Source organism: Manacus candei, unplaced genomic scaffold (genome assembly GCF_025592945.1).
Source record: "Manacus candei isolate 608988 ecotype Guabito, Panama unplaced genomic scaffold, ASM2559294v1 h1tg000023l, whole genome shotgun sequence".
Lineage (NCBI taxonomy): Eukaryota > Metazoa > Chordata > Aves > Passeriformes > Pipridae > Manacus > Manacus candei.
This window is the reverse complement of record NW_026138071.1, coordinates 13,404,567-13,426,980: the sequence shown is the minus strand read 5'-3', so window position 1 is coordinate 13,426,980 and position 22,414 is coordinate 13,404,567. Positions and strand designations below refer to the sequence as shown.

Sequence of the window (22,414 nt, the reverse complement as noted above, 5' to 3'; positions counted from 1 at the left end):
CCCGCCCGCCGACCCGGAAGGCCCGGCCGAGGCGGCCCCGGAGCATCCCAAGCCCCGTCCCTGCTCCTGTCCCTGTGTCCGTGAGGGAGCTGGTGGCTTCCTCGCTCCCTGCCCGCCGCCGCCATGGGGAAGTCGTTCGCCAACTTCATGTGCAAGAAGGATTTTCACCCCGCCTCCAAGTCCAACATCAAAAAGGTGAGGGGGGGTGACGGGCTCCCGGCACCGCGGCGGCACCGCGAGGCTCGTCGGCATCCTGGGATGGGACCGGGGCTGGCGCAAAGAGAAAGGAGGGAGCAGGGAAAATAGGAAATACTTGAAACTTCGGGTTTTCGTGTCCACGGGTGTGTAGGACTGTCGCGTTTTCCTGGCTCCAGCTTTTCAACACCTGATCCTCAGGATAAATAGGCACCGTACGCCGTACAGAAAACCACCTGTCACGATTGTGCCCGTGTTTCGTCCGTATTTCACACCTAACCAACAGGTCTCCAGAGCTGTGTCCTGGACTTCAGAGAGAACCTGGGGTTTGGGGTCTGGGGGACTTCGGCGAGGGAGTGACACTCCAGGGGAAACAGGGACATGCTCAGGGTGTTTTCTGAGCTGACTTTTCTCTTTGAGTTACCAAATTTTCTCCTGCCTTTTCAGTTTGTAAACGTTGTTGGGAGTTGCAGTTTCTCAAAATTACTGCCTGTGGGGAGTTGCAATACTGGATTAAAGTAATGTATTTTATGTGATTAGAATGGTAGTCTTCTCTTGTTAAGTACAGATTACACCAGTTGAGTTTTTATACATTAATGTATTTTTTGATAGTTTTCGTATTTGTTTAAAATGGAAACCTAATTGTTTTAATTAGGTATGGATGGCGGAACAGAAAATATCATATGATAAGAAGAAACAAGAAGAATTAATGCAACAGTATTTGAAAGAACAGGAATCCTATGATAATAGGTGAGAACTGGCATAAGATCACAGACTTCTTCCTGCTGTTTCTTGTTTTCATGGTAGTGAAGGCCATTTTACTGTGAGCAATTTGAACTCCTGTTGACAGTAGGAGGAGGAGAGGATAGTGACTCATAAAGCAGAGGTCACAGGAACTTCTTTAAAGTGGCCTGCATTTGTCTTCTAATTAGTTGCAAAATATGTTGCACAGAACAGCAGAAAACCTTGTACAGTTATACATTTGTATCACATAGAAATCTGTGTTCTTAATTCTGTGGACACAGGGTTACGTTTGAGTTGTGATTGAAATGTATGATTTTTGGTACACTATGGAGCATGCAAAAAGATTGACTGGTCTCTCGGGTCTGGTCTCTTGATACTCAGCTTTTGTTACTTACATTAAGAAATGGAAAAATGCCAGTTACAACAATTTCATACTGCATGTTTCTTTTTGTTTTAGTAAATGATATGGGTGTGACTGTTTTGCGTGTAACACCTCAGGCTCTGCCCTTTTTATTTAGGTTACTTATGGGTGATGAGCGTGTGAAGAATGGTCTTAATTTCATGTATGAAGCCCCACCTGGAGCAAAGAAAGGTACTGTGGTTTCCTGATTCTGAGCAGACAGTACTGCAAAACTAAAAACCTTCTGAAGAAATAAGCACAATGTTTTTTATTTTAAAATAACATGTTCATGGTGAGGTAATGCTAGGAGGTATTATTATTTTAGTTCTTCCTGTGGGAATATGTGGACTTATATGTAGTATGTAATAATTTTGATCTCACACTTCTTTAATTTCTTTCAAAGAGAATGGTTGAGGTTTTTTTAAGCAGTGGTTCAGTGTGAAGGGGAAAAACAGATAAAATATCCTTCCAGGAAAAAGCATAAATTCTGTCCTTGACCAAGGGTGTTTCTTTAGCCAATTATAAAGCTATTGGATGGGGAGGACTAGGCCTTACCAAGGCAATGACTTGGACAACACAAACCTGTATTTTGGCCTACTCTGCTTTGTAGAAATAGTAGGTTGCTTTTGTTTAAAAGTTATGCCCATAATTCAGTTTGTTACTTGTCAAACACAGGAAATAGCAGCGCAAAAATTTAATTTGCAGAAGTTATATAAGTAATAAATACTGAGATTCTCTAGTCAAAAGGGCTGCCTGACCTGTCTCTGGGGGATCTGACCATGCCTATGTAGTACTGTCATAAAGAGAAGTTGCTAAGTACCTGCTAAACTTTTAAAAAATATTTTAAGTATTGTTACTACTCTTGGAAAAATATATTTAAAATTTTTTACTTGTATGACAAATCAGTATAATTTTAGAAGATGATTCTGGGTTTAGAGGATTTATAATTGTATACTAGAGACTGATTATTTTAAGTGCACTCTCTTTAAATAAAGCTGCTTTCTGAGTATTTGCACTATTGATAAGTATAAATCATAAAATGTTTTGTCTTCAGCTTAGACAGCACCTGTATTTTGCATACATAATTAACATATCATTTTTTTTCTTTGCATGATTTCTGAAAATTCAAAGAGGAAACAAAAGAGGTATTTCATTAAATCATTTCTTTAAGTTTTCTTCCCACTTACTTAAAACACATTCTAAAAAAAAAATCAAACTTACCATGTTTTCTGTTTTATAGCAAGAAGGAGAAACTGAATACAAATTCGAATGGCAAAAAGTTGCCCCTCGAGAAAAGTAAGATTCCTGGATTTTATCTGAATAAGTTTTTTTTTCTTCTTACTTACCTTTTATATCCTTTTCCTCTTTTTCCTTTTTTTCCTCTATTTTATTTTTGAACAGGTCACTTGTGTGATCTTTTCATGTCCTGACATTTAATTAGTAAAACCTGCAAACCTGGAACTATTTCCTTGCTCAGATTTGGGGTTTTTTTGACTTTTACATCCATTTTTGAATATACATTAAAAACAATATTTACAAGAATTATATCTCTGAAATGGACATAAACTTAACAGCAAAAATTAGTTTTGTGTATGTTTGTTTTTTTTTTTTTAATAACAGTGAATTGAGTATTTGTTTTCTTTTGTATTTGTGTAACAGATATGCTAAGGATGATATGAATATCAGAGATCAGCCATTTGGTATCCAGGCAAGTTACATAAATTTCACTCTGTGGATGTCTTGAGTATGTTTCAAATGTTATGTAACTGCAGAACATTCACATGGACTCTCTTAATTTTGTCGTCTGTTTCTCAGTGAGTTTAAAAGCTTCTCTTATGCCTAATAATGCAGATATTTCTGTAAATTTTAGGTTGTATTTTTAGCTAAATTGTGTCAACTGGTTTTTTCCCTTTAGGTGCGGAATGTGAGGTGTATCAAATGCCACAAGTGGGGTCATATAAACACTGATCGAGAATGTCCCTTATTTGGCCTTTCTGGAATTAATGCGAGTTCAGTCTCCAGTGATGGTTCAGGTAGGCAGTGAATGTCTTTTAAATGTGCTGCTTAGGCACTTGGGGGGAACTCATCACGTTTAATTTTAGGAGGTATAATTTTATATTTCAAAGAGTTGATGAAATGGGGAAAACAGTTAATTCCAAATGTAGGATCCACAATTTTGAGTTAATTATTTCAAATTGCAGGGACCTAATTTTTAGATTAATAACACATTTAAAAAGACTCCATAATGACTGTTGCTTTGATCCTGTCTGTGGCAAAAACTGAGAAGCTGCAATGAGACTTTTTATATCAGAATGGCAAAATTTGTGTCACCAAAAAAAAATGAATGGATTGTCAGACTGTCTCAGTTCAAATTCAAGCAAACTGCATGAAAAAGCTGGAATATATCACTATATCTTTATTAATCACTTGGTAAAAGGAGAGGTTTGTGGGATTTTTTTATGTAGTTGTGCTTCTGTAAGTGGATTTCCAAACGCCTGGTTTCCTGTCAGCTGACTTCTTGTTGCTTCTTGAACTACAATTTTTTCTTCTATTAGTTTTCCTGTTACTTGAAGTCACACATCATTTAGTGTTAGATTAGGTTTAAAGGAGTGGATATGAGCATTCAAATTGAGGTGGTTTTTTTTTTGCCTACAGTACTTTGTTTTCTGTGAGTTGACCCAAGTCTGTAACACTTTCAAGATTCTTAAAATTGTGGCACGTTAAAGAAACATCAGGTAGCATGGGAGAGTCTTCAGCCTTGCTGTACTGTTGCTTTAAAGCCATGTGTTGTATCTTGAATTTTGCAGGGATACCATTACAGTGGCACACTTGATAGCATCAGGTTTTCTTCTATCTTTGTTGAGGTTATAACAATTTTATGTAGTATTTAGGCTACAAACAATCTTGGTTTTCAGAATTAGGTCACTTAGATATATAGTTTCTTTGAGATGGAGCCTGGAAGACATGAGTTAAATGAAATGGTGTTTCTTACTCTTCTTTTAGGCATTGTCTGGTGATTATGCCATTGCATTACTCATCCTGTAGTTGACTTGCTCAGCCTTTCTATTCAATAGGTTATAATATTAAATCATTTTCTTGCCTTAGAAAAAATTGTACTTAGAGCATTGTAGCTCTTGCATGTCAGATATCCTTCTGTGCTACAGAACTCACTCCCACCCCCCCCAGTTCAAATGATGTGTAAATTTTAGGAGTGTTTTTGTTGAGAAAGCAGAAAGTATTTGTACATGCTTGCACCAAACTGAATGTGGACTCCTTATTATTCAGCACAGTGTAATACAGACACATTGCAGTGCCAGTGGAAGACGAACTGCTTCTTTCAAACCTTATGAGCTAACTATATAGGTGTAGGCAACGTTTGACTGCTGTGGGTGTTTCCCACTTGGAAAGATGTCCTCCAGATTGCTTTTTAAACTGTCTTTCTAAGCCTAAAGAGAGGATTTTGCATATATGATGAATTTTGCATGAAGGAAAATGATGTGAAACTGCTTAGATGTTCTCACACTGCACCACTGCCCTCTCATTTTCAACTCTGGAACTTAGAAGATGGTGTGCTATGCTGCTTGTAGGCTGAGGAAGGATTTCAGGGAATAGGGGTGGGCGACAGATCAGGATTTGTATATATAATTTGTGAGACACTGTTCTTGGGTTTGAATAGTCAGCTGTAATGATACTGCTACTTTCTCTTTCTTTCAGGGAGACTATGTAAAAACTCTGTAGGTAAAGTTCAAAACAATTTAAAATTGATTTAATAGCAAATACAAGGCTTTGAGAAGGTGGTAATATTAATTACATCATCAGATGAAAGGTTTTCTGCTTTTTGTAACCTCAGTAATACAATCCTTTCATCAAGTTCTAAAACTTCATCTGATTTAATAGCAAGTTAAGTTACACTCCTTTGACTTCTGGAAATTCCATGTGTGTAAATGAAGCACTGCAGTTACATGAGAACGTAAGTTCTTGAATTCACTGCTTTTCTTAAGACTCATAATTCATCCATGTGGCATGTTAAAACTTATGTCACACATTTTAAAAAAAAAAGTGGGATTTTTAATCAAAAGCCTGACACCATCCCATGTGTGGGCTGGGATGGGAGTAAGTAATTATCTTTGCATTGCTGAGTATTCTCCTTGGTTGTTACGGTGCTGCAGATCTGCAGTGAGCTCTGCTGCATCTATTTCCACCTCCAAGAACCTTCAGCTGTTCCTCTATGCAAACACATCTCCTCAAGCTCTGCTTCTTCCTGCTTCTCTTTATCAATCATTGCATGCACTCCTAAGCTGCTTCTTTGTGTCTAGACTAAATTACTGATTATTTTTTATTATTTTATACTACTGCAAAAATGTCTTTTGCCACACTGTTCTTTAGACTGACTGGAACTCTAGAAAATAGTATTTTGTAAAGGACAGAGACTTTTTATGAGATCATCCTTTTATGGAACCTGTGTTCTGTGTTTTGTGAACTGCTGATGAGGTTTAAAAAACTCCTTGCACTTGAAGCAAGTTGAATTGCATGTGAATTGCTTTCCACTGGCACCTCCCTCCATGTGTGTCACAAGTGTGTGTCTCCTCATGCTTAGAAAACTGGTAAAAAGCATGTAAACAGTTTTTCATTTATTGTGATTGTCAGCACCAGAAAAAAAAAAAGTACAAAACTACTTGGCTTCTAAGGTCAGATAAAGTTAGTACAATTTTCCTGAAGCCCTCTGTTAGTTTCTAAAATGCAGAGGAAAACACATGCCTCTAAACAGAGCAATGAATAGGGATTTCAAGGATAGCAAGTGGTTGCTTGTAGTATAAAGCAGATATGTGTATTAAACTTATTTAACTGGGCTTTTTAATAGCTAAATGTGTAAGAATACATTTGCAATGAGCTCTCAAAGAGTTGAAAAACGTGCTAAATTATTAGAGCACTTTCAAAAGTCAGGAAGTATTTCCATATTTAGGAGGTAACTGGAAGCTTGTTTCTAGCTTGTTTTTCAGGAAATTGAAATATAAATATTGTCTCATGAATGAAAGGGTACAGCTGAGAAATACAGATATAATGAGGAATAAAAGTGAAACCAGAATAAAATTTCAGTACCGTAGTCAATATATAAGGATTCCAATTAGTTTGTGAAATTAATTGTATTAGAAGAACCAAATTTACATTATAAATCACTGCAACTTTGGTTTTTAAGAGAAAATCTTTGAAATTTTTTATAAAGTCAGTGGATAAAGCTCTATTGCTCTGAAGTTATTTACTTGGCAGCACTTCATTGCTTCTGATTTATACTCTTTTCATCCTAATAGAAGTTGTTCTTGCATCCTTTTCATGCAAATTGAACAGAATAATTTTTTTAGGCAGTGCGTGGTAGTTACACTACCTAAATTTAGGTTAGAATTCTTCAAACTTCAAAAATACTCTCCCTTGTTAGAGCACACCATGCATCAGCACAGTGTTGGAAGACTCTGGTCTGTGTACAACAAAGCATCCTGGCTGGTAACAAATCTCTAAGCAATCAGTGCTTGGGAATACTTGGTCTCATGGCGCTGGATCCTGATATTCTAAGGACATCACTAATTTCTGCAGAAATAGGTTTTAAGAAATGGTCTGGCTTCCCTGTCAGAGACTTCTATCAGGCCTTGATACAAGTTCAGCTTGTGTTTTGTTCTAATTTTTTCCTGCTTCAGAAAGAGCAAAACAAAATGTCTTATTTGGACTTGGATTATCTTTTCAGCATCAGAGTTTGTTTGAGTACAAATGAATGAAAGTGAAACTCCTATGTCTGATGTAGTTGCTTTATCTATAGTTCTTCTTCCCTTTCCCTTTAAGGAAATTGATTGACTAGATAGATTTTTATTTTTTTCCCACATCATAACCAATATAGGCTTTTTCTTTCCCATAAATTCTGTAAGCTGTGATTCATTTCAGCAGAAGGATAGTTTTCTTTGAATCTTGTGTGAAGACTACGTTGTAATCTTCCTCTTGGCACATAAAACTGATTGGCAATTGCTGTTTTGGATTCAATGTTGAATATCTCATGTGCAAAGACCGGTCACAGACTTCAGTTTCCTCTGGTGGAACTGCTGCAGGGCAAAGCATCTCTGTGGCACAGAACTGTATATTGCTGTCTTTCAAGATCTGACATACATTGCAGTGCTCCAGCAAACAAAAATAATTACAATCAGTGCCTTGACTTAGGCATGGTGGCTTGGTTATTTTGCTTCTGGGACCATTTTACTAATCTAGTAGTAATTCATACAAAAAAAATAATAATCTTACCATTAAAAAAGCACCTATTGAATAATATCTCACCAGTGACTAGAGATTATTTTTGCAATAAGGCAATTTCAGTGGATGTGGTTATCATGGGATAATCACACCCCTGGGGTACAGCCTTGTCTGTAATCTCCCAGGAGTGTAATTATTTCATGATAACTGCACCCCCTGGTGTTGCATTATTTCCATTATGAAATTCTTCATTTTAGATATAAAGTAACTTACTTTGATCACTGGAAACTGCAAAGTAGTGTTAGGATGTTCCAGCTGTGAGGCTTACAGAGACCAACTTAGAAGATTTACTTCTCCTTTACAAAGCTAAATTAGGCAATCAAAATGCTTTTTTGGGCTAAACTGATTTACAGGGTGTTTTACTGATAAAATCCTAACTTTCAAAGTTCAGAAAAGATGAAAATAGCCATTGTCCTTCTGACTTTACATGCCACTGTGTATATATGCATGTATGCAATATGTAATACAAATCAGCAAAAAACCCCAGATCACTAGCATCTCAAAGCTTGCCTGTTTTTACAATCCATTTTTATTGTTAACCAGCAGCATCTGTTGTTTTTGTGGTTTTCAGTGCTTTTTTTGTGAATTCTGAAAAGCCTTTGACTTGATTAGAACAGAGGTTATTACGTGTTCTGTGCAAAATGTTTTGAAGTAATACTATTATTTTACTTCAAAATTTCCTTCAACTTTCTTGGTCAGGTAAAGTTAGGACAAACTGAATACCTTTTTTTTTTCCCCTCTTCTTGCCTGCAAGCAATGTCTTGTTCAATGATGGTTTAGGCAGGTGTGTGGGGGGTGGGATTACTAAAAAGCTATGAGAGCTTGAATGCTTATAACTCTTCTTATATAATAAATATTTTTTAGAACAAAGAACCCACTATGACTCTTTTACTTTCTTATGAAGTAGGAAGTAAGGCTGGTGTCTCAAATGGGGAAATAATTGTATGAATAGCATAGTTAAAAGTGGGATGGTAACATTAAAAACTGTTCTTGTGCACTTGGCCTATGAAAGCTGAGCCTGGTGAGTGCTGGGCATCCTTCTCTGCTATGGACTGCTTTGAATGTCTTAGAGCTGACTAGAATGGCTTAGAGCTCACATGTGATCTGTGCAGTGGAATTACTGAGAAGAAAGTACTGTAAAGTGCTTAGCACTTTGTGGAAAATTCAGGCACACAATGGTAAAACTGTAGTGGAGTAACATGTATGTGTATCTAGTGTCTTATGGTCTACCAAGATAAAGAAACTCCAGGTATATCTATGCAGGTGCCCCCTTCCAAAGACCCATTAGCAGCTCCTACAGTTTGTGTTCTCTCTTTTCATCACCTGAGTACCCCTAAACTAATAGTGGTTGTGGTTTCCATCCATCTATCACTTAGTGTGTTCAACTAATCTTTAGCTTTTGGGTAAGATACCTTTCCATAGTGAGGATTTAGATTATCAGTCATGCAGCAAAAAAGGAAATCTAGGTCTATTTTACATTATGTCTACATCTCACTGCAGTTTTCCGGTGACAAACATGGTTTTTGTTTCCCAACAGATAAAGGTCTGCATTGTATTGAGAATACAGGAATTTATTTAAATGTTCTCTTGAATCTATAATAACAAACAAAAGCTATTTGAATATGTTAACAGTGAATATTTGTATAAATGGTCATCTGTAGAAACATACAGTGTGTGAAACCTTCCTTCACGATCTGCAGCTGAGACCTTTGATTGTTAACAGTAGGAACCTTAACTAAATCTTCACATAGTTTAAGAACTGTCACATTTTAGAATAATCCTCCATTTATGCTTCAGAAGCCTCAGTATTTGGTGTGAATGCATGAAATACAGATTTCTATTAGAAGTCTTGTGCTTAGCATTTAAGCAATAAATATGGATTCCTATAGCAGTTTGATAATGTTAAATGGTTTTTACTATTCCAAAAAAGTAAAAAGGAAACTCGAGTTTCTCTGAAATACTATATGACAAAAGCATGGCAAATTACGTTGAAATTCTGTGCTAAAGTGTTAAATACAGTTAAACTGCAGGCCCTCTGAAGAAGAGCTAATTAAAAGCTAGAGGTTTTAGTCATTGATTTCAGTCAATGCCAACTGCAGAGGTTGCTTTGAAGTGTAATAATGGTCTAAATGCAGTCATCTCTGAAATAGATAGAAAAATTATCAGTAAAAGATGATCAATTCTGAAGTAGTGGAGGCAGCATAAATTTACTGTGTCATGATCACATAGTTTTGATAATAGTTCTTTATCCTTTATATAAAATAAGTGTCTACTCTTATCTCTATCACAACCACAATAAAAGTTCACAGGCTATGCAGCGTGATTAAGCTCATTCTGTAATTTTTTTTCATTTTTTTGTTCAATTTCCTTTTAAGCCATATAAAAATTACCATATGAAACTCTGTGGACAGAACAAAAAAGTGTATGGATGCATTGACAAAACTGTCTATGCTAATTTTAAAGTTAGTTTCTCTTCTAAAGCAAAACCTGAAAAGCATTGTGTGATATGTTATGTCTTTGCTACCACCCAGAGAGGCAGCATTCTCAATTCAGTGTATTCATCCTTCATATGATTATGTGCTAGACTGAAACCCACCAGCAGAATGGTTTTCTAAAACCTAGTTAATGTGAAAGAGGTGTTTGTGTACTCCCTGCGTATTTTTTTATTTACTTTTCACAGCAAAGCATGGCTTTAGAATCACTGTTATGTATAAAATAAAATTTCAGTTTGGAAGAGTTATGGCCTCATGTGGTCCAAGCTACATATTAAAAAAGATGAAGACAACATGCTTTAGGCCTACTTTGTTAACAAAAAATATGTAGTAATAAAGGGGAAGCCCTGAGAGTATTTTGTCCATGATTCATAAATTAATTTTTAAACACGGTCCTGTGGAGTATACCAAGTGTGACTTATACTGGCTAATTGACAGCAGGTACACAAGTGTGCTTGGCTTACATTTATGTTCATGTAAATTGTCTCTCTATTACCAACTCAGGAGAAATCTGATGGTGTGATGATGGTGATAATTTTAGATTAAAATGATCACATCTGTAAGCTAAAAGATGTCCCATGCCAGAACACATTCTCAGGAAGAGGAAGCTCTAGAGAAGCCCTATTCTAAATATTCTGTTTTGATGATACACAAAATGAGCATTAGTTAAAATAAAAGTAAGTCATCATCATCACCATCATGGCTGGGCTTTGCAAACGAAGATTTGGGAAGGGCTCTACCCACGTTTGTTACAAGTGCACTGGTGGCTAAAAAGGCCAATACGAGATAGGCACATCCAGTTGCAAAAGGCACAGCAGAAAGACTCCTTAGGTGGAATATTCTGCAAGACATGATTCTTTCTGCGTTGTCTTTTCTCCTCAAGGGTGATCCTGCGTGTGTTCTCAAAAGCATCAGCAGCGTTATAGATGGTGTGTCTCCAGACCTCCTGATTGGAGGCCAGAGTAGACCAGTTATGTTGATCAACATGGCCAAGGCTGAGATGTTGTTTCAGGGAGTCCTTGTGTCTTCTCTTTGGGGTTCCTCTCTTGTGGCAGTCGGTGGCAAGTTCACCATAAAGCAAGATCTTAGGGAGGCAGTGGTCCTTCATCCTTGAGACGTGTCCTGCCCATTGCAGCTGTGTTCTCAGTAACATGGCCTCAATACTTGTGGCTGCTGCTTGCTCTAGAACAGACATTATGTTAGTCACATAATGTTTTATTATGTTAGTCACATAATAAAAGTAAGTAGTTGTAATTAAAAAGACACCATGAAGAATCTACTACCTTTTCCAGTAATCTTTGCATAGAGCTTTCTATTTCATTTAATGACAATACATAGAATGGCCTGGGTTGGAAAGGATTTTAAACATCATATAGTTCCATAGCTGCAGCTACTATGTAAGTACAACTTACTGTAATTTCCCGTTCCACAGGTGGGAATAATGGTTACAATATTACTGGTTCTTATGTCTTTGCTTTCCTTATATATTCCACAATAAAAATCCATTTAAAACTTAGTTGATTGCAAAGAATAATTCAGTTTGCTCATCTACACTGGTGGCAGTAGTGGAAGTTTTTATCAATAAATTGGGCAAATACTGTCAATACTATACATCATGAGTAGATGGAAGTAAAACTTCTATTTTTGGTGATACTGGCAATCATACCATTATGGTCTGTCCTTACTACCACGGAAAGTGTAGCAGAAAAAGTGGTATTTAATCACAGTTGGTATGAAAAGACGTTTTAGCATACTGTTTCCTCAGATTGGATAATTTGAAAAATGTGCTTTACACACTCTAAGGGAGGCCTACTGGGTAGTGTGTTAGAGCTGGCATTGCTCTCCTAAGGACAGCCCTGTGCCTGTGCCTCTTAGAGGAGACTTCTGGCATCAACATGGTGTTACATACACTCTGCATTTGTAGCTTCAAGGGAAGTACAGACAGAATAGAAAACTAATCACAGCTACAGGTTTCTCTTGTTTCTGGGACAGGAGGGAGGTAGTAGTGCAGGGTGGGAGTGCTTGCTGTAAGGTAGGCTCTTAAGTAATTGAAATCCTGAATTCTATTCCCCTCCTGGTTGCTTAGTAGAAGCAGAATTGATTCTGTTAAATTGATCTCAGTTGTGTGATGAGAAATTGGAGTGATCTTTGTTCTAAAAAAAGGCAAATTTACAGTATGTTATAGAAATTCTAATACAATAGCCTTCTGCAATCCACTATAATTGATGCTCATATAGGCCTGAGAAAAAAAATTATTTACATCTCTTCTGTTTATTTAATTATACAAGTATTATAAGGTTGCACCAACAGCTGTCGAACTAAGGTTGCACTTGGGTTGTACTTTGTGAAGACTCAAGTCCTTCTTTTCACACTTCAGTGAGTGGTTTGATTTTTCTAGATTTTGTGCCCCAGCTCTTTGAGTCAACTAAGCTATCTGAATTTTACCCTTAAATAGTATCTTAAGCAGAAGATAACAGAGAGAATTAATGCAGCAAGAACTTCTGTGGGAAGTAAGAAGCAAGAAGAAACTCTAACCTATTTGCTTGGCAACACTGTTTCTTGAGAATTATAATAGCAATGAAAAAATATTTTAAAAATCCTTTGGTAGGTCTTCAACTATGGAGCCTTTTTTGTGCAAGCTCTTAATATAATTTTAAGTACCTGTAACTGTACAAAATGTAACAAGTTGTCATTTGTCCTAAGGCTTAAAAATAAATATCATATTCACAAGCAGTTAATTACACTATATGGCAAAAAGCTTTTCCAAGACCATGCATTTTTTTAAGCAGATAAATGTATTAGTTTTAACCAAGTGTTATCTGGAAAAGTTTTAAAGATTTTTTTTTCTCTTTTTTTTTCCTATCAAAATGCAAATTTCAGAAAATAAGCTTGACAGTCATGTTCAAAAATAGCAAGGTACTGTATTTGACTTGTTTCAGAAAGAATAAGAAACAGATTGTAACTTTGAACTTATTTTTAGTTTGCTGATGAAAGAATGCTGAGAGACTAGTTGTCAGAAGTTGTAGCAATCAGCTATTTTTACAGGGTTCCTGTATCCAAAGTTCTGCCAGCTCATGGCACAATATCATCTCTAGATGATTTCACCTGCATGAGATCACAAAGGTAACTTCCTCACAGGTTGTCTCAAGCCCATAAGGAATGTGTATATGAGGCCACTGATGGCGTAGGAGCAATTCTTTGCAAGTTGATGGGTGCTGTTCAAGAATAAGTAGCTATCATCATAGCCAAAGGTTTTAGCCAACTGAGAGCCTCTCAGCTCAGTTTTACTGTCTGTTTTACAGCTGATGACTTAATTGTTACATACGGCTATCAGATACTCCTAGTACGGTTTTGTCTGACAATCTTGAAGGGTGATGACATAAATGTAGTCATAAGCTGAAGACAGGCTGAAAAGATTTACCTCTTTGGGTTACCAGGCAAGCCAGGTTTCCTCACACTGGGCACAGTCACATCTCCAACAGGCAGGAATCCACAATCAGTTCACACCAAACAAAGGAAGAGGTCCTCTGCCAGCCAGTGTACTGGTGGCTTTGAGGTTTAGACTTTAACTGCTTAATAGGGAAGGCAAGGACACTTCTGAGGTTTTCAAACCTTTTTTAAGTGAGGTTCAGTGTTTTGGAGTTCTTTTACAGTTTTTGTCTGTCTTGTTAGCCAGGGGAAATCCCCTATTTAACTTTATAGTGTAGAAATGGGAATGTGATTGTTTGCTCACAGATATAGGCATCTACACCTTCTAAGACTCTTTGAACAAGCATCCCAAAAAGAAGTATGTTACAAACCTCAAGGCTGGCACATAAAATAGTTCTGCCCAGGAATCCTGGGAGACCTCAATCTGTCACTGATATTTCAAAGAAAATCAGGTCTGCTTATCAACGTCTTTAAAATATAAATCAAAAGCGATCTGTTGAGGTATGGATGGGAAAAGAAAGTCACCAAGCATTAGGTTCCTTTGATTCCATGCAAAGGAATTTAATTATGAGAATAAACGTTTTCTTCATTCTCATGTTGCAGAAAGTAGATAGTAATAGAAGTTTGCTATTAAACTGTGCAGCCATTGTCAAATATAATGTCTTAATTGAACTTCTCAGCCTGGACTTGTAACCAGGTAGAAAACAGTCTCTTTAGACTTCCCAGATCAGAGATTGTTTTCTCTCTAGTGTCCCTCCAGCTGTCTTGCTGTCACTGGGCAGCAGCACTTCTGAGAAGCTCAGCAGCATTAGCTGTAAAAAAAAAAAAGTGTGAGCAAGTTCACCTCTGTCATCCTCTCAAAAATGTTGTTTTTAAAACTGCAAATATGCCATGGTGCAAGAGGTGTCCTCCATAATCAACATTGTAGACAACTGCCTGTGTCATGCCTGGCTGGAGTCTGCACACAGAAGGGTTGTGAAATAGGACTGTATTTTGACTCTGCTTCCACTTATGGAGTTGGTTTATTTTCTGAATCTCATTTCCTAGTGTTTTCTAAAACCTTTAGTTACAGTAGAAATAATGTAGTTAGAAAAGCTTAATGGAGATTCTTGCGTCTTCTCACAAACTAGGCTGAACTTAAGTTACTGTTGCCCTCACAACTGTGAGGGAGACCAAAAAAGGAATAATTTATTTCATAAACCACTTCAGTTCGAGTTTCTGTAGGTGCATTGCATGTAGCTTGTATACGTCCACAAAACAGGAATAATGGCAGTTTGGCAACTGTCCTTGTCATGGTAATACTGTGTTGCAACTAAAATATTGTAGGTGGAGCTATGAGTGTCTCTTTGACATCATTAATATACAAGGAAACAGAAGTCAAATAAATTTATTTTTATCCTGGCTTACTTTCCTTCTAAGCTTACCTGTGTTTTTGGTTTTTAAACCTAGTGCTGATTTCACCTCTAAAAAGTACATAGAAGCTAACTCCCAAGTATGTTGGATCCCAGCTTGGGCAGCCACTCTGGCAGGTCTCTTGTTCACTTCTATGGATCTGTGTGCTACAGCACAACTGACATCCACTGGGCACAAATGCACAGAAATCAGTAGTGTTGGGCATTCATTATAAACTTTTTGTGTAAAAGAGGAAGTTATTTTGCTTACCTCTTTCCAGTGTTATGCACAAAGAATGCTAGAAAGGTTTCTGTCTAGAAACTAATGTTGAAATGTGATTTTGAAGGCTGATATGCCTTCAGGCCTCTCTGGTCTCAATTCTGTCCATAATCCTCGTATGGAAACACAAGGTTAGGGTTTCTGTCTTAGTTCTTTTGCAAACCTCTATAAATTTGGACAAGGTGTATTTCTCTATTTATCTAATCACAGTAATGAGAATAATTAAGTATCAGAAACACATCAAAATGTGTAAAATGCTGAGACATTGAAGGGGAATACCTAAGGAGTTAGTTAAGTTACTTCATTAGGCAGTGGCTCTTACTGACTTTGAATAATAGGGGTATTCCAGCCTTCAACTGTTAAAGTGTCTCTTTGGTATGGTGAAATCTTCTTTCATGACTTTATGCTTTGTCTCCATTTGGCTTCCTCATAAAAGGTATTTGACTGAAGTCTATGGCTGGTTTATGTGAACTTTTCAAATCAAGGCATCTTCTGGTACCAAATTCTGTGTTTAGGTGTCTGTCTAATATTGATTTCTTTTCCAGCCAGAGTAGATTTGGGCAAGCGGAGCAAGGTTTTAAATTTGAAATACACGAAGATGTAGACACTGGAGCCAATATACATTAATTAATTGTCAGTTTACAATTACACTGTAACCAGTAAAAAGAAAAAGCACTTTTGGTAAAGTATATGGGGGAATGGGGAATAACCCCTTACTTATAAAAATGTAAACTCAAGGAAAGACTAAAAGGTATCTCATTAAAAAATTCTTTTGCCTGACAAAACAAAGAACTTGTGCAAAAAAAAAGTAATGCAAGGGCTCCTTAAACCATTTTCAAAGTTTTGTTTTCTTCCTTCCTGCTTTACTTGTAGGCCTGCTCGTTTCTGCAAGGTGATGTATTATATGGGAAAACTAAGAAGTTGACATTTTTTGAGAAAGTGCTGTATTACTTTCCCTATATATTCCATAGTGAAAATTTCCCTTTACTTTCCATACTTGTCTGTGTTAAAAATCTAAGAGTTTTGTCAATCTCCACAACTAAAAAACTCTTAAAACCACAAAACAGGATCAGTATGTTTCATAAGACTAGTTAATCTTATAATTTACAGTAGTTTACTGCAGTGATAGTAATCATGTGCTCCATGCTCTCTTATACATTCCTCCTCATATAGATTTATCTTACACAGGAGTGCTGGTTCATTGACAGTCAGGTTAGCAAGGAACTGGGAAGGAAATTTACTGAAAATGACCTAACAAGAGTGAATGTTCAGGGTGAAGAAAAAGTACCTTATCAGACAAGTACATGAAGTTTTGGTGATCATGGGGATTCAATTAAAGCATTAAGAGTGAGTTACAGGGTTTATAAATTATGCAGTCAAGTCTGAATGATACATAATACATCCTGTATTGTACTCCTTGTTAGATGTTTGCAAAGAAAGCAAGCATGTGCTTAATCCCAAACACCTACTCCAATGGAATATATAGCATAGTTTTTAAGCTAATAAAAACAGAACTCTGAGGAGGTAACAGTCTAGAGACTTGGCATATTTGGCAGTCCCTAGAATAAGTAAGGACATAGATTTTTTTTCATGTATTTATATTCCATAAGTATACTATGTATCTGATGTTACTTTTTACATTGAAGTTCAAATATTTGTGTCATTATGAAAAATGTGTTAGGTGACATATTAGAAGTGCATTTTCCCATTGTTTTAAGGGGAAGGAGGCAGCTAAAAGTCTTACTTAATGCACTCTATTTAGGTTTCCTGGGCTTTTTTACTATAATAAAAATATATTACTAGACTTACCTAAATATATTGTTTTCAACATGACAAAGTTACATAAGAGAATTCCCTTGTACTTAAAGAAAAATGCAATTATTTTCCATTCTGAATCTTCAGACTGCTGTTTTAGAAAATCATATCTGATTATTTGCTCAGCAGAAGATTATTGACTTGATTCAGCTGTGATTTTACTTAACAAAGCTTCAACTGAATTCCTACTGTGGAGTCCAAAAAAGGTAGAGAGATATAAATGATACATTCAAACTGTGATTTTTGTGAACAGGGCCATCAATGCACCCCTCGGAGCTAATAGCGGAGATGAGAAACAGTGGGTTTGCTCTGAAACAAAATGTACTGGGGAGAAACTTGACCGTAAATGATCCATCACAGGTAATACCTTTTTACCAGTAAGCTGAAAATGTCTATAAATCTAAATGTGATTGCTTGTGAATTGTTACTTAATGTTTTCAAATATGCATATCCATAGTAAAGCTGAATAGCTATACCAGTAGAAAAATGTCCATAAACTTACAGCTTTCCAGCTTTGTTTCTGTCAGAACGGTGAATCATAAATTACTTCTTTTAAAAGCACATATAATAAATTAAATCCCTGCTGTGGGTGAATAGAAATTGAATTTTTATTGAAGGTGTGGTTAGGGGTTTTGCTGCATCCTTCTGATGCAGTGCTAGCTTTTGGATGAAGTTTGAGGCCATATGCACAAATAATTACTGCCAGGAATGCTATATCTTTAGGAGTTTTTTTTTTACTTGATTCACTATTGTTTCAGTTATTATTTCTGGGAGTGAAAATGTTCAGTTACCTTTACTTAGTCTGCACAAAGTGTATTTCTAATTGAGGTGATTTAACAAAAATGTAAAGTGAAAAATTAATATACACTCCTTGAAATAACCTTTGTTCATATGGCAGGATAGTCAGACCACTAATAAAGAGGGAATGACTACAAGCTGGTATTGAGCTCTTCATTAAATCAGCAATTCATTGTGTCTCCTACCTTTGCCTTTAAAAAAGCTACGTAGCCCAAAAATGTAGCATATGGGCACTGTTAAGTGAATCATGGTGATACCAGTATGTTTGCTTTATGCTAGGTGTGCAGGGGTTTCTTTGGAAAAGGTTTTTAATCTTTATTTCTTCTTTTCCCTTCTGAATGTGACTAAAATTAAAAACATCACTCTGAAGAACTGTAGTGTACCAGATGCACATAATTTGAGGAATTCAGGGTCTTCAAAGTAGTTATGCTTTGCTGATTGCGTTACTGTATGTAGATTATATGATTACAGTATTTTGCATTGCTAGAACACTTTATGAACATTTAAAGACTAATAACACAACAGTGAAGTAGATGTGTTAATACCCATTTTCCTAATGACTAAACCGAGACAGAAAAGTAATTTGCTTAAATTACTCCGAGTTCGAGCAGGACTAGCATCTTGCCTATTCATCCAAGCATGATAACAACGGAGTGACTTATCCTGGGGAACCGTGGGCTCCAAAATTGGCTCATTTTTATTAACTATTTTAGAAATGTTTCTTTCCCTAGCAGAGCTTTTTTCATATGTTACTAATAACTCTTGTTGTGTAACCCCCACATTATAACACCTACTCAGCTTTGAGACAGAATGTCAGGGTTTTTCACTCTGTAGTGGGTATGCTGCTCTTTAGAAAGAGTCTCAAGCTGACTTAGGAATAAAGTGTATTTGTGTCTGTGCAAAAATAAGGTACATAGAGGCATCACTTTTAAAACAGAAATCTGAGTGAAGATATTATTTTTATATATAATAACTTAATGTCTTATTGCATTCTTCTAGGAGTTTGTTGCAAGTGAAGGAGATGATGATCCAGAAGTTGAATTTTTAAAATCACTGTCAACCAAACAAAAACAGAAACTTTTAAGGTAGGTGTGGTACCTAGTGGAGAAGTTCTGTATCACCTGTAGTTGTGACTCCATGATTGGCACTGTAACTCTTTGGTGCCATTCAGCACTATCAGTTCCAAAAAAATTAGCTTGGTTTAACATACACTTGACCACAAATAGCATTATGCAGCATGATTTTTTTTTTCATCTGTTTGTTTTATTTTGATGTCTTTGTACTGGAACTCATTTCCAATTTAACTGATACACTGAAATAATAATTGGCTCATTGAAGATGCTGTCAGTTGCTATTTTAAAATATTATTCTGCACTCCATTGTTTACAGTGTCTTCTTCTGTGATTAAAAATTCTGTGTTCTTTTTTAATGGTTTACAATTTGACAAAGTTTGTCTTCTGCCATGTGGTTGAACTGAATGTGACATTGCACCCCAGGGCCAAGGTTGGCCCAGCTCCACCCTGTGCTCGGGTCAGGGTTTGCAGCTCTCTGCCCCCTGAGGGTCTGAGTTAATGAGGTTTCCATGCTTTGCTTTTATCCAACTAATTTTGTGTGTCACATGACTGGCGTTTTTCTTTTCTCTGTTAATTTGCAATGCTATCTTGAAATAACCTGAAAATTATTCAAATCAGAAATACCTACTACTGCATACAGGCATACAGTTAAAATGGTCTTTTAAGGTTAAAAGATGTCATATATACAAGGAGAGGGAGGAGTGGAGGAAGGTGAATGGCTAAGGTACATAAGTAAGTAGGTACATATAGTATTCACATATGTAATAAATATCTCTTTGAAAATAGTTTGCATATTTTATGTTCCTTTTAAATAAGGAATGTGTATGTAGTTTGAGTCATTTAAAATGGTGTTTTGTTTGAACTTCTGCTGGCCCAACACATTGAAATTTTTATAATCCTTTATATTTTGAAAGTTGAAGTTTAGTAAATATGTGGCTCCTTTAGATTTTACTAGTCTGAAGGGATTTTTTTTAATACACTGAAAGCAGTTTCACTATTCAGTCACTGGTTTTTTTTAGAATAAACACAAAAAGCAAAATAAAAACTATGTGAAAATAGTAAAATAGCAGTGAATGCATGTGCACGATGGATTGTATTTACATATAGAAAATGTAAACTTCTAGTTGTGGCAGAAGAGATAACTGAAAATATCTGTATTATTTTCCTGGAGAACTCAGAGATATAGGCTTTGGAGTCTCAGTTTTCATTATTAATTGAAACTGAATACTAATTGCATTTTTTCATTTTCAAAATCTCTTTTTAAAATGCACAAACAAAAGCAGCAATGATTTTCTAAAGTTTTCAAAGCAGCCAGACAGGGAAAAAAAAAAAGACTACTGAATGTATTTATTTATAGTTACAAGGCCAAAATTGACATTAAAATTAATGTATTAAAGAATCATATTACTCTTGTTTCGAGGGAGCAGCTGTGGATTACTTACTATGGGTAATGTCAGAGTGGAGGTTTTAAAATAATACTTTGCTAAAAGAGGAAAGGAATTCAACATATTTATATGGAAAAGAGTGCATTTGGGTTGGTCATCAGAAGTGGTGAATTTTAAAAGAAAACAGCTTTGTAATTTAGGATATCTCAACACATTGATTGTGCTCCTCTTTTATTTTGAAAATAAAAGGAAGTTGGATCGTCTAGAGAAGAAAAAAAAAAAGAAAGACAGAAAGAAGAAAAAGCAAAAGAAAAAAAGCAAAAGTAAACACAAGAAACATAAGACGAGATCATCTTCCTCATCCTCCAGTGAGACTTCAGTAAGCAGCAGTGATAGCGAGACTGACAGCAGAGATAAAGCAGCACAAAAGAAGACAGATTCTAAGAAAAGAAAAAAAGACAAGTTTTCAGAGGCTAGCAGCAGCAGTGATTCAGAAGGAAAGGCAGAGATGAGGAAGGAAAAACTTTATGAAGATCTCTCCAGTAGTCACGGTAACAAGGACAAAGATAGGGAGAAGTACAGGCTTTTAAAGCAAGATAGTTCTGCAGAGAACAACAAATGGAACTCCTGCGAGGAGGAAAGAAAGTCCAAAAGCAGATACCATAGCACCAACACGAGAGAGAGTGAAAGAAAGGAGAGGGACAGTAGAAACCAAAGCATGAATGAGGGGAGCAGGAGAAGCCCTTGCACAAGTCATAGCAGTTCCAGGCAAAGGCACATAAGAAGAAGTCCAAGTCAAAGCCCTGGTGAAGAGCGGCACCGGAGAAATGAAACCAGAAGCCCCAGCACAGATGTACACAGAGAGAAGAAAAAATGTAGAGAAGGCTATGGGGACAAATGCAGTAAAGTGGAACACAGAGAAAGGAGCAGACGCAGTAGAAGCAGAAGCAGAAGCAGAGAGAGGAAACAAAATAGATAATACAGAGGACAGGTGCAAACAAGAATGTCTCTGGGTTTTGATGAATACCTTTAACAAGGGCTCAATTACATACTGCTTTTCATTTTCCAACCTCTGTAACTAGCATTTCCTACATAAAGCCAACACCATCAATTCTATCATGTTGGAATATTTGTAAATTAGGTATAAATGTTATAGTATTTTTCTTACTATTAAAATATGCTTATTGGCAAATACCCCTTCTATACATGCAGTAATTCATAGACCTGATTTTAGGGTTTTAAAATATTTCAAAGCAGTATGTGATACTCTTGGATTGTCAATGGTGATTTCTGTTTAGACACAACTGTGAGGGGAAACAGAGTAAATCAAGAGGAGCCCTGAGATATGCTAACTGCTAATAAACGTTTGAGATAGTTCTGGATAAAATCACTGCTTCAGATATCAAAGCATTGTCTTGTAGAGGGTTTTGTTTTTTTCATACTGAAGCATTTTTCCTAAAGTTCCCTGTGAGAGATCAATTTCATGAGTTAGAACAACAGAACAGAGAGACATAGTTCACATAAGTGTGTAGCCAACATTTTTTGGCCTCCCGCAGTGTACAGCTTGGTCAGGGCTATCTAAACATCTTGAACCCCTGTTGGTATGTGTCAGTACAATGTCAAGTTTTTGTTCAATAATCTCTCAAGACATGAAAAGAATATTTACTGCCTCAACTGTTTCAGGTATTTTCTTGTTTGTGGTAGAAAGTTAATGTAAATAGTCATCCTTTTGTTTTCATGAAACAAACTTCCTGTGTTTTTAATGATTGTCATTTTCTGCATACACTGCTATGAAGATGAACTTCCATAATAAATTACCTTATTCTTTAAAACCATTAATAATTGCCTTCTTCTCCAGAGTTCTGAAATCAGTACAAATGCACAAGGCAACACTTCACAAGGTTTTTATTGCAAAGGAAAGGTTTCTCTGCCCTTTTAGGATGGCAGATGGAAGTACGTTCATTAGTGGACATGTGAAAAGGAGTCACTGTGCTCAGTATTCCAGCAACTTTCTTATCCTCCTCACTCACAGGACAAATGGGACTATCTTTTATTACCAGGCCACTTCTACTTCTTAAAATGGTCACTCAGAAGATTTTCAGCATCGCACAGAGTATAATA

The 22,414-nt window shown here is 36.4% G+C and overlaps 1 protein-coding gene across 3 annotated transcripts; it reads left to right on the top strand.

The window, feature by feature from the left end:
- Positions 1-8: 8 nt before the first annotated feature.
- CIR1 (corepressor interacting with RBPJ, CIR1) lies at positions 9-22,132 on the top strand. 3 transcript variants are annotated; one of them, XM_051787443.1, is made up of 10 exons: positions 9-195; positions 851-945; positions 1,458-1,531; positions 2,471-2,484; positions 2,580-2,635; positions 2,999-3,047; positions 3,255-3,372; positions 17,291-17,397; positions 18,835-18,920; positions 20,543-22,132. In XM_051787443.1, exons 1-10 carry the CDS (start codon positions 124-126, stop codon positions 21,270-21,272), a joined length of 1,401 nt encoding a protein of 466 aa, XP_051643403.1. In that variant the 5' UTR covers positions 9-123; the 3' UTR covers positions 21,273-22,132. The 3 variants fall into 3 exon arrangements, with proteins under 3 accessions (XP_051643403.1, XP_051643405.1, XP_051643404.1); XM_051787444.1 differs by lacking the exon at positions 9-195 and adding an exon at positions 236-341; XM_051787445.1 differs by lacking the exon at positions 2,471-2,484 and having other exon boundaries at positions 151-195.
- Positions 22,133-22,414: the final 282 nt, after the last annotated feature.